The sequence below is a fragment of the Myotis daubentonii genome, chromosome 3, assembly GCF_963259705.1.
Source record: "Myotis daubentonii chromosome 3, mMyoDau2.1, whole genome shotgun sequence".
NCBI classification, from domain to species: domain Eukaryota; kingdom Metazoa; phylum Chordata; class Mammalia; order Chiroptera; family Vespertilionidae; genus Myotis; species Myotis daubentonii.
In genome coordinates, this window is record NC_081842.1 from 54,515,238 (window position 1) to 54,529,814 (window position 14,577).

General features: G+C 39.7%; 1 protein-coding gene across 3 annotated transcripts in view; it reads left to right on the plus strand.

The window, feature by feature from the left end:
* UBXN7 (UBX domain protein 7) overlaps positions 1–14,577 on the plus strand; it is a 93,011-nt gene that overhangs the window by 39,339 nt on the left and 39,095 nt on the right. For 2 of the 3 annotated variants that reach the window (XM_059687500.1, XM_059687501.1), the window contains exons 3-5: positions 2,312–2,379; positions 12,328–12,393; positions 13,792–13,904. In XM_059687500.1, coding sequence (XP_059543483.1) covers positions 2,312–2,379; positions 12,328–12,393; positions 13,792–13,904 — 247 coding nt within the window. The remainder of the gene's footprint in view (positions 1–2,311; positions 2,380–12,327; positions 12,394–13,791; positions 13,905–14,577) is intronic. The other variant, XM_059687502.1, reaches the window with a different exon arrangement.

A 14,577-nucleotide genomic window follows, 5' to 3' on the forward strand; every position in this document is an offset into this window, starting at 1 on the left:
GGCCTGGTGCACGAAATTCATGCACTGGGTGTGTGTGTGTGTGTGTGTGTGTGTGTGTGTGTGTGTGTGTGGCGGGGGGAGTGTCCCTCAGCCCAGCCTGCCCCCTCTCACATACTGGGAGCCCTCAGGCGTTGACCCCCATCACCCTCCAATCGCAGGATCGGCCCCTTGCCCAGGCCTGACGCCTCTGACAGAGGCGTAGACCCCCATCACCCTCTGATCACCTGATCGGCCCCTTGCCCAGGCCTGATGCCTCCGCCAGAGGTGTCAGGCTTGGACAGGGGACCCCATCTCCCCCCGATCACTGGCTCTGGCCCCCGCCCAGGCCTGAGGCCTCTGGCCCAGGAATCATGCCTGGGCAGGGGACCCCCATCTCCCTCTGATCACTTGCTCCACCCCCCGCCCAAGCCTGATGCCTCTGACCCAGGCTACAGGCCTGGGCAAGGGGACCATCATATCCCCCCAATCCCTGCCTCCGCCCCCCACCCAGGCCTGATGCCTCGGCCAGAGGAGTTGACCCTCATCACCCTCCGATCACCAGTCACCGGATCGGCCCCTTGACCAGGCCTGAGGCCTCCGGCAGAGGTGTCAGGCCTGGGCAGGGGACCCCCCAGCTCCCCGTGGTTGCAGGCTCCGCCCCTGCCCAGGCCTAATGCCTCTGGCTGAGGCGTCCGGCCCGGGCAGCGGGGACCTGCAGTTGCAGCGCCACCGCTATCCTGGGCTCCGCTTTAGGCCCAGGCAAGGGACCCCTAGCTCCCGGGACTGCCAGCTTTGACTGTGCCCAGCTCCCATCGCTGGCTCCACCCCTACTTCCTGCTATCACTGGCCAGGGCGGCAAAGGCGCCTGATTCTTTGCCCTCCCCCCCCCAGCTCTTAGCTCCCCCCTGGGTTTCCGATCACTGTCAGTGGCAGGGGGCTTCTTCCTGCTTTCCCTTTCGCCTCCCTGCATTGTGCCTACATATGCAAATTAACCGCCATCTTGTTGGCAGTTAACTGCCAATCTTAGTTGGCAGTTAACTGCCAATTTTAGTTGGCAGTTAATTTGCATATAGCCCTGATTAGCCAATGAAAAGGGTATCGTCGTATGCCAATTACCATTTTTCTCTTTTATTAGATAGGATATGTAAAAGTGAGGTATGCTAATAATGGAAAGATTTATTTAGGTAAAAGATGTCTTTTAAATTATTAGTTTTCTTAAAATAATGACCTATTTTTCTTTGATGGAAGAGGATTAAGAGCTTCCTCTTACAGACACATTGTTCCTTCAGATCAATGAAATTCTGTGTGTAAGCAGTGAATGATAATCTAATAGGAAAAAGTATTAACATAATTTTGAATTATCCTTTATTCTTCAGTCATTTGGATTATTGCATATTTCTTTGTCTAGTTATTTGATTACAGGATGTTAGTTCTTGTTGACAAATGAATATACAAGCCTTATTTCATAAAGTATGTTTTGGATTTTCAATTCTCAGATATCAAAAAACAGGGCCTTCAGTTCAGCTATTACTATTAGACACATCTGAATGGAAAACATAGGGCCTAACTTAAATTAACATTTATTGTAAGCAGGAAGATAATAAATTTGGAACTTACTATTTGCTATGAAAATTAATCAGCAGAATTTAGTATTTGGGTTAAAACTATAAAATAAACTAATATTTAAAGGAACATACACCATTTTAACAGTATATCTAAAGTATTTTTTTACTGGGAGAGATAGATTATTAGTAAACTCTATAGAGGTAAACTTTGACGAGTTTATAGGCTTTTATAAGAGGAGTAATTACTTTTTCTGTTTTGTGTATAGTAGGATCTACTTAATAAATAATTCAGGGCAATACCTGTGTTGGCCATCTTCATAACTAGCATAAAATTCACTGCATGTTTGTTTAAGCTTATTTTACTATATCAGTGTAATTTAATTACTTATTTGATATGGTAGTAATAGTGCTTTTATTAAGCCAATATTTTTCAATTAAATTTTTCGCCTGATTTTTTTTTTTTAAATTCCCTCTCTTTTTCTTGGAAAGAATTTAAGGTAGAGAACTTGAGAGGAAAGGGGAAATACTTTTTATTTTTGTTTGTTCTCTTCCTTTGTAAATTATTTGAGATATCTGTGCCATGTACTTTATTCCAATTGATCTCTATATGGAAACCATCTAACAATCATTTATCACTGTGGTTCCTAAAATTCACTAAGATTGGTACTCATTTTACTTATTAATTTGAATGCATTCACAATAGTTACAGAGGGAACAGGTAGCAAAAAAACTGTTTAATTTTGATATTTTCCCACTTTTTTTAATAGAGAAGAAGTTCGTGCCCCAATTCCTCAAAAGCAGGAAATATTGGTAGAACCAGAACCTTTGTTTGGTGGTAAGTTTCCCTTTTTTCCTTAGTTTTGTTTGACTTTGTTGTTGTTTCTAGGATTTTAATGAAGCAATCAAAAGATGTGAAGGCTTGCTCAAATTGTTACTTCAAGTATAGAGTCAATTCTTATCTTGTAATTCTGTATTCTTTTCAGGAAAGTTGTACAATTGATCTTTCCAAGGAGTGAACTAGATTAAAACATTGATATTTGTTACAAGAAGCCAAAGGGAGTAAAATTAGCAAAAAGAACTGCTGCCTTATAATGGAAACCAGTCAGTCTCTCATTAAAGATGCCAATTATTTTATGTTATGGATATCTACCTGACTGTCATAATCTTACTGTCTTGATATGCCTTACATTCACTCTTCTTTAATTTCTAGACAAGCTATTCCTATTTTGAACAAAGGAGAAATGATACCTTATCCATGTAAAAAAAAATTTTATCTATCTGGGTGCAAAGAAAGTATGGTAGAAAATAGGAGGATGTTTAACCAGATTTAAAGAAAATTTATAGTTTTAGTCTCATAAACACTTATTTACCTTCTGTGAGCCAAATATTGTAGACATTAAAAGGTATATTAAAAAATTGAAGATAAAGTAATCTAGTTGGGTAGACAAATGCATAGAAATCTATATAGTACATACTGAGGACAGTAATGCAGAGAAATAGGCCTATGAAAAGTTTTATAGCTAAACTAGACTAAAGGAGAACAAAGTAAGACAGGGATGAAGAAAAGCATATAAACCATATCTTTTTAAACATTGAATTTATTGGGGTGACACTGGTTAATAAAATTAAAGGTTTCAGGCGTACAGTTCTATAATACATCATCTGTATATTGTATTGTGTGTTTACCACCCCAAGTCAAGTCTCTTTACATCACCACTTATCCCCCCTTTACCCTCTCCTGTCATCTGTCTATGAGGGTTGTTTTGTTTTGTTTTTTACTTAATCCTTTTTTACTTAAACCTTTTTCACCCAGACCCCTGCTCCCTCCCCTCTACAGTTGTCAGTCTGTTCTCTGTATCTATGAGTCTGTTTCTATTTTGTTCGTTAGTTTTGTATAAAACATATCATTTTTTAAAAAAATATGTTTTTCATTGATTTTAGAAGGAGAGGAAGAGGGCGAGAGAGAAATACCAATGTGAGAGAGAAACATCCATCGATTCATTGCCTCCTGCAAGCCCCCCACTGGGAATCCGAGTGAGCATCCTGGGTTATGAGCGCTGACCTGGAATCCATCCTGCGACCTTTTGGTGCATGGGATGATGCCCAACCACCTGGACCACACAGGCCAGGGCCATATCTTTTGATTTGAAAAAGCACCTTAGTTGAGAGGTGGTTTTTTTTTAAAGATTGATCTTTAACTTTGGAGTTTACTGTAGCAAGAAATAAAGTAATATACTGTTTCAATTCAGAAATAGAGATGGAAGGAAGAAAATGATAAGATCTGAATATTGAAGTATAATATGTGCTTTCTGTGTTGTTTGATTTAGCCATTGTGTTGTTAATATTCCAGAATAAAGCAAGTAATAATTTTTAAAAATATAAATGTTGTGAATAGATTTTTAGAGCCAAGGAGTAATACCTTGGGAGCTTTATCTTTTCTTTATTGCAAGGAAGAAGGCGAGATCTTTGAGTGGAGAAAGACAACAGGAAATAGATTTTGTGCTGTTTATTATTGAACAGAGGCAAAAGAGTTCCCATTTGAAATCTCACTTTCCTCCTTTTATCTCTGGTTTGATATACATTAGGAAGAGGATGAGAATGACTTTATACAATTAGGAATTCAGTCCAAACTGTTACTATTGTTCCTTATTATAACTTAAGGAAGGTCTTTAGAGAATTATTTCTTTTTAGGACAGTATTAATTTAAAGTGTGATTTAAAAAAATATATATTTTTTTATTGATTTCAGAGAGGACCTTAGGGAGAGAGAGAGATAGAAACATAAATGATGAGAGAGAATCATCCTCCTGCATGCCCCCACTGGGGATCAAGTCCAGAACCCTGGCATTTGCCCAGATGGGGAATTGAACTGTGACCTCCTGGTTCATAGGTTGATGCTCAACCACTGAGTCACACCAGCTGGGCTAAAGTGAGATTCTTAAAGTGTGGTCAGGGGTTTCCATTACCTTTTCAGGGTATCTGTAAGATCAAAACTATTATTATATTCATATAATGCCAAGAAGTTACTTGCTTTTTTCACTGTGTTGATATTTGGATTGATGGCTCAAAAGTAATGATGGGTCAAACTGCTGCATCTTAATTAAATCAGGGTAGTGGCACCAAACTGTACTACTTACTACTCATTGAATTCTTCATTGCCACACACTTGCAGTTTTTTAAAAAAGACAATTTTGTTTAATATCTTGATGAAGCAGTAAAAATTAATTTCATTTAATCTTAACCCTTGAATACATGTTTTTTAAACTATTCTGTTTGATGAAATAGGATGTATGCACAAAACACTTCTGCATATTGAGATACTGTGGTTTTAAGGAAAAGTTCTTGTACAGTTGTTTGAGTTGCAAGCTAAATTAGCTGCTTTTTTCATGGGACATTACTTTTACTTGATTGCTGACAAACTTGGAATTTTTTGTTGTTGTTAATCTTTAGCAAGGATATTTTTTCCATTGATTTTTTTAGAGGGAGTGGAGGAAGAAACATCATCATGAGAGAGACACATTGATTGGTTGCCTCCCACTTGTGTCCTCACTGGGGCTGGTTATTGAACCTGCAACTGAGGTACGTGCCCTTGACCTGGAGTTAAACCCACAACTGTTCAGTACTCTGGCCAATGCTCTAACCACTGACCCAAACTGGCCAGGGCAACATTTTTAATTTTTTGAGGAGCCTCCATACTGGTGCATCAATCTGCATTCCCACCAACAGTGCATGAGGGTTCCCTTTTCTCCACATCCTTGCCAACACTTGCTGTTGGTGGATTTATTGATAGCCATTCTTACAAGTGTCAGGTGATATATCATTACTAAAGGCCTGGTGCACAAAAATGTGTGCACTCCGGGGGGTCCCTCAGCCTGGCCTGTGCCCTCTCGCAATCTGGGATCCCTCAAGGGATGTCCACCTGCTGGCTTAGGCCCGCTCACCAGGGGATCGGGCCTAAGCTGGCAGTCAGACATTCCTCTGGCAGCTCAGGAGCCCTTGGGGGATGTCCACTTGCCAGCGGGAAGCAGGCCTAAGCTGCAGTCGGACATCCTTAGTGCTGCTGAGGAGGCAGGAGAGGCTCCCACCACCACTGCTGTGCTGGCAGCCATCAGCCTGGCTTGTGGCTGAGCAGAGCTCCACCTGTGGGAGCACACTGACCACCAGGGGGCATCTCCTGCATTGAGCATCTGCCCCCTGGTGGTCAGTGTGTGTCATAGTGACCAGTCATTCCCAGTCGTTCAGCTGTTAGGGTCAGCTTGCATATTATCCTTTTATTATATAGGAGAGAGGCCTGGTGCATGGGTGGGGGCTGGCTGGTTTGCTCTGAAGGGTGTCCCGGATCAGGGTGGGGGGTCCTGCTGGGGTGCCTGGCCAGTCTGGGTGAGGGGCTTAGGGCCGTTTTCAGGCTGACCAAGCCCCCCAGTGGGGACCCTCACCCAATTGGGGTGTGGCCAGCCTGGGTGAGGGGTTGATGGCTGTTTGCATGCTGGTCACAGCCCCTTCAGGGTGTGGGGGGTCCCTCTGGAGTGCCTGGCCAGCCTGGGTGAGGGGCTGAGGGCCGTTTTCAGGCTGGCCACACCCCCTTCAGGGTGGGGGCCCCACTGGGGTACCTGGCCAGCCTGGGTGAGGGGCTGATGGCTGTTTTCAAGCTGCCCACAGTCTCTTCAGGGTGAAGGAGTCCCTCTGGGGTGCCTGGCCAGCCTGGGTGAGGGGCTGATGGCCGTTTTGAGGATGGCCGTGGGCCCCGGCAACCCAAGCTCCCAGCCTCTCCTTTTTTTCTTTTTTCCTTTATTTCCGGGATTTATTTGTCTTCTATAATTGAAACTATGTAGCCTTGAGCGGACCCGAGGGCCAGCCAGGGCAGGCGGGAAGCTTGGCTTCCTCCATCGCCTGGGCCAACCCAAGCATCCTGCTTGCTCCAGCTCCGTGGCTGCAGCCATCTTAGTTGAGTTAAATTGCATACTCGCTCCTGATTGATTGGTGGGCATGGCTTGAGTGTAGCAGAAAGACGGCTAGTTTGCATGTTTCTCTTTTATTATATAGGATGGTTTCAATTTACATTTCTCTGACAGTTAGTGACATTGAGTATTTTTTCATATGTCTGTGGTTCATCTATCTGTATGTCTTTTTTGGAGAAGTATGTATCTGGGTCCTCTGCCTTTTTTTTAAAAAAAATATTTATTTTCAGAGATGAAGGGAGAAGGAAAGGGGATAGAGATAGAAACATCAATGATGAGAATCACTGATCAGCTGCCTCCTGCATGCCCCCCATTGGGGATCGAGCCCACAAGCCAGGCACATGCCCCTGATCAGAATCAAACCCGGGACCCTTCAGTCCGCACACCAGTGCTCTATCTACTGAGCTCTCTATCCACTGAGCCAAACCAGCCAGGGCATCCTCTGCCATTTTTTAATTGGCTTGTTGGGGGGGGGGGTGTTTGGTGTTGAGTTGCATGAGTCCTTCATAAATTTTGGATATTAACCCCTTATCAGATGTACCATTGACAAATTGCTTCTCCCATTTAGTAGATTGTCTTTCTGTTTTGTTGATGGTTTACTTTGCTGTGCAAAACCTTTTAAGTTTGATATAGTCCATTTGTTTATTTTTTTTCCTTTGGACAGACTATGGTTATTTAGATTTAGGCATTGGACAGGCATTTTTTAAAATATAAACAAAGCCTGTTACTGCTTCAAGGCAAACAACTGATATTATTTGTTACCAGTAATTTTTTTAAAAAAGCTTCAAGCAGAGCCCTGGCCAGTTGGTTCAGTGGTTAGAGCGTTAGTCTGAAGAGTCTTGGGTTTGATTTCTGATCAAAGACATGTCTCTTGGTTGCAAGTTTGATCCCCATCCCCAGTTGGGACATGTGTGGGGGACAACCAATCAGTATGTCTCTCTCATATTGATATTTCTTCCCCTCTCTTTCTCCTTCCCTCCCTCCCTCTCCCCCTCCCTCCCTTCTTCCTCCTCCCTCCCTTTCACTCTTTCTCTAAAGATCAATGGAGCTCTAACCGGTTTGGCTCAGTGGATAGGGCGTCAGCCTGTGGACTCAAGGATCCCAGGTTCGATTCCGGTCAAGGGCATGTACCTTGGTTGCAGGCACATACCCAGTAGGGAGTATGCAGGAGGCAGCTGATCAATGTTTCTCTCTCATCGATGTTTCTAACTCTCTATCCCTCTCCCTTCCTCTCTGTAAAAAATCAATAAAATATATTTAAAAAAAAAAAAGATCAATGGAAAAAATATCCTCAGTTGAGGTTTTTTATTTTAAGTTTTCAATCAGAAATTGTAATTTAGAAAGTTTATATCCATGATTGTGAGCTTAATAGTGCCTCACTTTTTAAAAGACTTTCTGATGAGATTATTGGTGACATTAAAATGGTGATTTTTAAAATATTGCATAATGAAATGGTTAATATTTGAATTGTTTGCATAACTCAGTGAACATATTTTATTTTTAATTTTTTTGTTAATCCTCACCTGAGGATATTTTGTCATTGATTTTTAGAGAGAGTGGAAGAGAGAGGTTAAGACAGAAAGAAACATCGATGTGAGAGAAGCACATTGATTAGTTGCCTCCTGCATGGGCTGGGGAGGAGCCTGTAACCAAGGTATGTGCTCTTGTCCAGAATCGAACCCAGGACCCTTCAGTCCATAGGCCGACGCTCTTATCTACTGAACCAAACCGGCTAGGACTGAACAGATAATTCCAAAAGATCAATACATGATGTTATAAAACTGTACATAGGCAAAAGATCTACTCATACTGGATTGCATATGTATATAGAGAGATTAGATATCTACTGCTGTGTAATAAATTGTTCCAAAATTTAGCATTCTGAAACAACAAACGTTTGTTATTTCTCAGTTTCTGTGGGTTAGGAATCCAGGTGTAGCTTAACCAGGTTCCTTTGGTTAGTGTCTTTCACAGGGTATAATCAAGGTATCAGACTGAGCTACACTCATCTCATAGCTTGAATAGAGAAAGACCTCTCTTTCTGAGCCCACTCATGTGGCTGTTGGTTGGTTGGAGACATCAGGTCCCTATCAAAGAACAAATGAGAGAGCCAGAGAGGGCTTCCCAAATGGAAGCCACCACCATCTTTTTAAATCTAATCTTGGAAGTGACATATCATCCAATACTCTCACCTCTGCCACATTCTATTCGATCCTGCTCATACTCAGGCTATCCACATATAGGTTATGAATATCAGGAGATAGAGATAATTGGGAGCAGTCTTAGAGACTGCCTACTCCATAGGCCTATCGACTTTAATGGAGCAGATATGAAAAGTTCATTAATGAGATATCAGATTCTAAATTGCAACCACTGGTTGAATGTTGGTGTAGAATCAGAGGAATTATATTAAAACACTATTAAAATATTCCTTTTTACAATTACATGACTATGTAAGGTTGAATTTTAATTTTCTGCATATACTTTAAAGGAATAGCAGCAGATTGCAGAATAGAATGCAGAAGGACATCCGAAAATTCAGATATCTTCTTTTAAGCCAGTTATTAACAGATTTGTGAAAATGTGAAACAGTGTCACTCTTCTCACTAAATTTTTTTCTTCACCTGCCCCACTCTCCTAAATATGAAGCTCCTTTCAGCTCTTTTAGCTCTTTGTAGGTTAGTCTCTTTAGCCTCAGTGGCCAGCACTCTTATTAAGTAGGCAGCAGAGTGAGAATACCTAGGACTGATGTTTACTTTATAGCAGATGGTCTGGAAGATCCAGGAAACCACATACTGAAGAGGCAGGCAAGAGTAATGGTTGTAGGGCTAGAGTTATTGTGGCCTTGGGAGTTTCTTGGTTAGAGTTAGGATAAATAAGGGGGAAACAGGTTATGAGCCTAAGAAATAAAAGGGGTTGGGTAGAAAACTAGCAATAAGAGGAACTAGTGAGAATCCCTCCTAGTGAGAACTAGGAGATCTAGAGCCTTAGAAAGAGGAGCTAAATTGAAGGTGGGTGGTATGGGGGGAAAAGAGAGAGTGGGAGAGGAGGGAAGGAGGCTTGGGAAGAGAGAGAGAGAGAGAGGAGACTATTAATCGGCCTGCTTTTGGCAATTTAAAAGTAGAAGAAAACTACCTTCATGTACTACCTTACCAGTAGTAGGGTGCTGTCTTAGGTAGTTATTCCTAAGACACTCTTACTTCCTTAATTATGCTTAAAATGTATCTGATAATGAGTTTTAAGAAGGCATTCTTGAGAGAATATATTATTCCTGCTAGAAACATATATTTGACATAGGACCTCTTGATCAAAAATAATTTCAAGATTGAAAAGAATGACATTCCTTGATTCTTTATAAAGTAAGGGAGGGAGGGAAAAATAATGCAATATTTAAATTTTTAAAAATTCAATTTAAATAAATGTTACACAACTAAAATTCAATTTAAATTAAAAAATTCAATATAAAACTAAAACATGAAAGTTTCTTTCTTTCTTTCTTTCTTTCTTTCTTTCTTTCTTTCTTTCTTTCTTTCTTTCTTTCTTTTTTTTTTTTTTTTTTACCAAATCCCTTTGCTAGAGATATTGTGCTTTTTTTTTGTTTTGTTAATCCTCACCCGAGGGTATTGATTTTTTTTTTTTTTTGTAAGAGAGAAGGAACGACAGAGAGAAACAGCGATGTGAGAGAAACACATCGATTGGTTGCCTCCTGCATGCGTTCCGACCAGGGCCCTGATCGGGGAGGACCCTGCAACCAAGGTATGTGTCCTTGACCCTTTGGCCCACAGACTAACACTATCCACTGAGCCAAACTGGCTAGGGCGAGATATGGTGCTTTTTAAATATAAATACTGATATATGTATGTGCATAAATGATATATAGCCTGATAATGCTTTAAAGGAAAATGAGATTTTTAATGTGTGCTTCTGATTTTTTTGCTTTGTTTGTTTGTTTGTTTGTTTGTTTGTTTGTTTCTCAATAGTTCTTAGAAAGAATTATCCTATATGATAGCAAACACAGGTTATTGGGAAAGAAGCTTCGATATGGGATAGGGAACTTTTATACTTTCTATCTAATCTTACTACTAATCATCATTAATTAACATGGAACATTGTTCTGGTTACATGTTGGCCAGGAATGCGATAAGCCAACAATGACTATTACCCATATTGAGAGAGTCATTAAATGTCCTTATTTATTGTAATGTATACAAATGATCTGGCAAATTTTTTTTAGGTTTGAGGACACATATAGAAAGATAACATTTTGACTATTGCTTTTTAGACTTCACCTGTAAAATACAGAGGTATCAGAAGATGGTTCTACTTGCTTTTCTGTTACTAAATCATTGTGTATCTGCAGGGAAAATATTTTCTTCCAAAATTAAGTGTTTTTTGGTATTTATAATTTTACATGTATACCCATTTACTAAGTAGTTTCAAGTATTATTATTTAGAACTTAGTTACTCAAGTGTTATGCCAAAGGGTAGTCAGATCCCTTAGGTCAGCAATTTTCAACCTTGTTTATCTCATGGCACACATAAACTGATTACTAAAATTCTGTGGTGTGCCAAAAAATATATTTTTTGCCGATCTGACAAAAAAATAAGTATAGTTTGATTCACACTGGATGGCTATTGTTGTGTTGGCTGTTGTCATTTTTTTGTTTTAAATATATTTTTACTGATTTCAGAAAGGAAGGGAGAGGTAGAGATAGAAACATCAGTGATGAGAAAGAATCATTGATTGGCTGCCTCCTGCATGCCCCCTATTGGGGATCGAGCATGTGTCCTGATGGGGATTCGAATTGTGACCTCCTGGTTCATAGATTGATATTCAACCACTGAGCCATACCAGGTGTGCTATTGTCTTTTTCTTTTTGTTTGTAATTTTCACCCTAGGATATTTTTCCCATTGATTTTTTTTATATATATATATATTTTATTGATTTTTTACAGAGAGGAAGGGAGAGAGACAGAGAGCTAGAAACATCGATGAGAGAGAAACATCGATCAGCTGCCTCCTGCACATCTCCCACTGGCGGTGTGCCTGCAACCCAGGCACATGCCCCTGACCGGAATCGAACTTGGGACCCCTCAGTCCGCAGGCCGATGTTCTATCCACTGAGCCAAACCGGTTTCGGCTGATTTTTTTTTTTTTAAATATTTTTTAGAGAGAGTGGAAGGGAGGGGGAGAGACAGAGAGAGAGAAAAAAACATGGATGAGAGAGAGACACATAGATTGGTTACCTCCCACACACACCCCGACCAGTGCTGGGGTCAAGCCTGCAACCGAGGTACATGCCCCTGCTTGGAATCAAACCTGAGATCCTTCAATCCAAGGTCCAACACTCTGAGCAAAACTGGCTAGGGCTATTGTTATCATTTGACAATCTAAGGGAAAAGAGGTTAGTGCCCCTCACTAAATAGTCAGACATTGCATGTTTTAAAAATTCTTGTGACACACTGGTTGAAAATCACTGCCTTAGGCTAACCTGAATTAGATATTGGCAACATTTGCAACTTCATTTCCATGGGAGTCATCCGCAAAATCTTCTTTCTTCTTGTCTTTTACACAGGTTTGGTCAAGTCTCTTTAACAGGACCTTAATTTTCTCATTTGTAAAACAAAATCATTGGGCTGAAGATGGTTGAGTTAATTCTGTATGAATTATTTGAAGGTTTATAAAACACTTCATTTTTTTTGAAGGGGGACACCATTATGAATCTATGAGTGTTTTAAACAAATATGTATAGATAAGGAAGTTTTTAGAATTGTTTCAAAATTAATGTTTAAATTTTTGTATAATTCTATTTTTACCCCTTAAAGCTCCTAAAAGACGGCGGCCTGCACGTTCAATATTTGATGGTTTTCGGGATTTTCAAACTGAAACTAGTAGGTATCTATGAATCAGTTTATCCTCCCTCTGTCTGTCTCTCTCCTTGTCTTCCCCTCCTTTCCTTTTCCCTCTCCCACGCATAAAACCACAATGTGGAAAAGTTCCTATACACTCCCTAACAGGTCAAGTTCTTAGTTTCATTTATATACATTTTTTTTTTTTTTTAATTTTAGGGAGAGAGAGATGAAAACATCAATGATGAGAGAGAATCATTGATTGGCTGCCTCCTGCACACCCCCTACTGGGGATTGAGTCCACAACCCAGGCATGTGCCCTTGATTGGAATCAAACCCAGGACCCTTCAGTTCGCAGGCTGACACTTTATCCACTGAGCCAAACTGGCTAGTCTATATACTTTTTCTTAAAAAGAAAAAGATGATTAATATGAGGTCTAATTACTTTGAAGAATCACCTTATTTTAAAAGTAAAATTATGAATTCAGTCTGTGATTGTTTCTCCAGAACTGATTTGTTTTAAATTTTAAACTACTCGGTGATAGAAGAAGAATAAGAAAGATGAAGATAATGTAAAAATTTAAGTAATTTACAAACTTAATGAGCTTTTGAATGAGCACTCAAATACTGACTATAATAAAGTAAAAAACTGATTACCCTCAAGATCCTAGTATCTGTCAGTGAACACAATGGGGAATTGAAAAATAGAAAAAAAAGCCACACCCAAAGCAGTCAGTATTAACATTTTGGCTACAGTTGTTTAGAATCGGTTTATATATTTCTGTGGAGTAAGTTAGAATGAGAATCTTGACTTTACACTTTTAGAGGAATTAGTACTGATTTAGCAATGGAACTGTAAAGAAAAGGACAGTTATGTTTGAGAGAATATATGAGAAATTCTTGGACCATGTTTGATTTTGTAGTTGATTTATAATGAGCTCATTGAAGCACAAGTAGGTCTTGTAACTTTGGAGAGTGTTAAAGGGGAACCCAAACTGACTCAGGTTATCCAGGGAATCCTGTGCCCTGCCAGGAGAGGGTGATAGCAGTGGTCATTCTTGCTATTGCCAGAAACTTTGAAGATTGGGAATATAACTGGAAACTACAGGTAAATTAAGATTACTTTTAGAACTAGATAAATGGAGTAGAAAGTTTTCTCCTATACTAAAGTTAGTTTTTAATATGTGAAGGAAATATTTTGATTGTGAGACTAATATAAATTTCTGCTTTTATCCTTATCTTTTGGTAGAAAGCCACCACTGAGTTTTAAGACTCCCTCCCTACCTTGCTTTGTATTTTTTTCAGAATTCGCATTTTATATTTGCATTTTGAGGTCAAGCACATTGTTCAGTAATTCTTGCAATTGATACATGTCTTTTATATTGTTAGATTTATTCCTTTTATGGTTAGTTGAAACTTCCTCATCCTTCTGTGTTTCAGTTCGGCAAGAACAAGAGTTAAGAAACGGAGGAGCCATAGATAAGAAACTAACTACCCTGGCAGATCTGTTCCGGCCACCCATTGATTTGATGCATAAAGGCAGCTTTGAAACAGTAAGTAGTTTGAAATTCTAAGCTCTAGTTATGAATTCTTCTGCGTTTTCAATGCCATTTTTTTTTCTAAGAGAAAAAAAGTTTTCAGCATACTTACAGAAAATTGGCATCCTAATAAGTATAACATGAGGGATACCTAAAAGGTTACATTAATTTGTGTTTGTATCAGCAGTATATTAGATTGCTTAATGAAAGCATTTTATTAGCCTGTGTGATGGTATTTTAGAATCTATGCCATTTTGATAGTTCTTTTATATCTTACTTTTTTAAAGTTTACGTATCTTTGATTACTACTGAGAATAGTGTGCATGTGTTTGTTGGCTATTTGTGAATTGTTTGTAGGTATCTTTTGCCCACATTTCTAGGAGGTTCTTAGTGTATTTTTAAAAATATATATTTTTATTGATTTCAGAGAGGAAGGGAGAGGGGAAAGAGAGATAGAAACAACAATGATGAGAGAGAATCATTGATCGGCTGCCTCCTGCACAACCCTTCAGTCTGCAGGCTGACGCTCTATCCACTGAGCCAAACCAGCAAGGGCAGTGTATTTTAAAAGAGTACCTCTGTAGTTTCAGAATACATTCTGACTTACTTCTTGGCTTTAACTTGGTTAATGCCAAAGAAAAACTTCCCAGAGCAAGTTTATTTGATTATTTGCTGAATTATAAGCTGA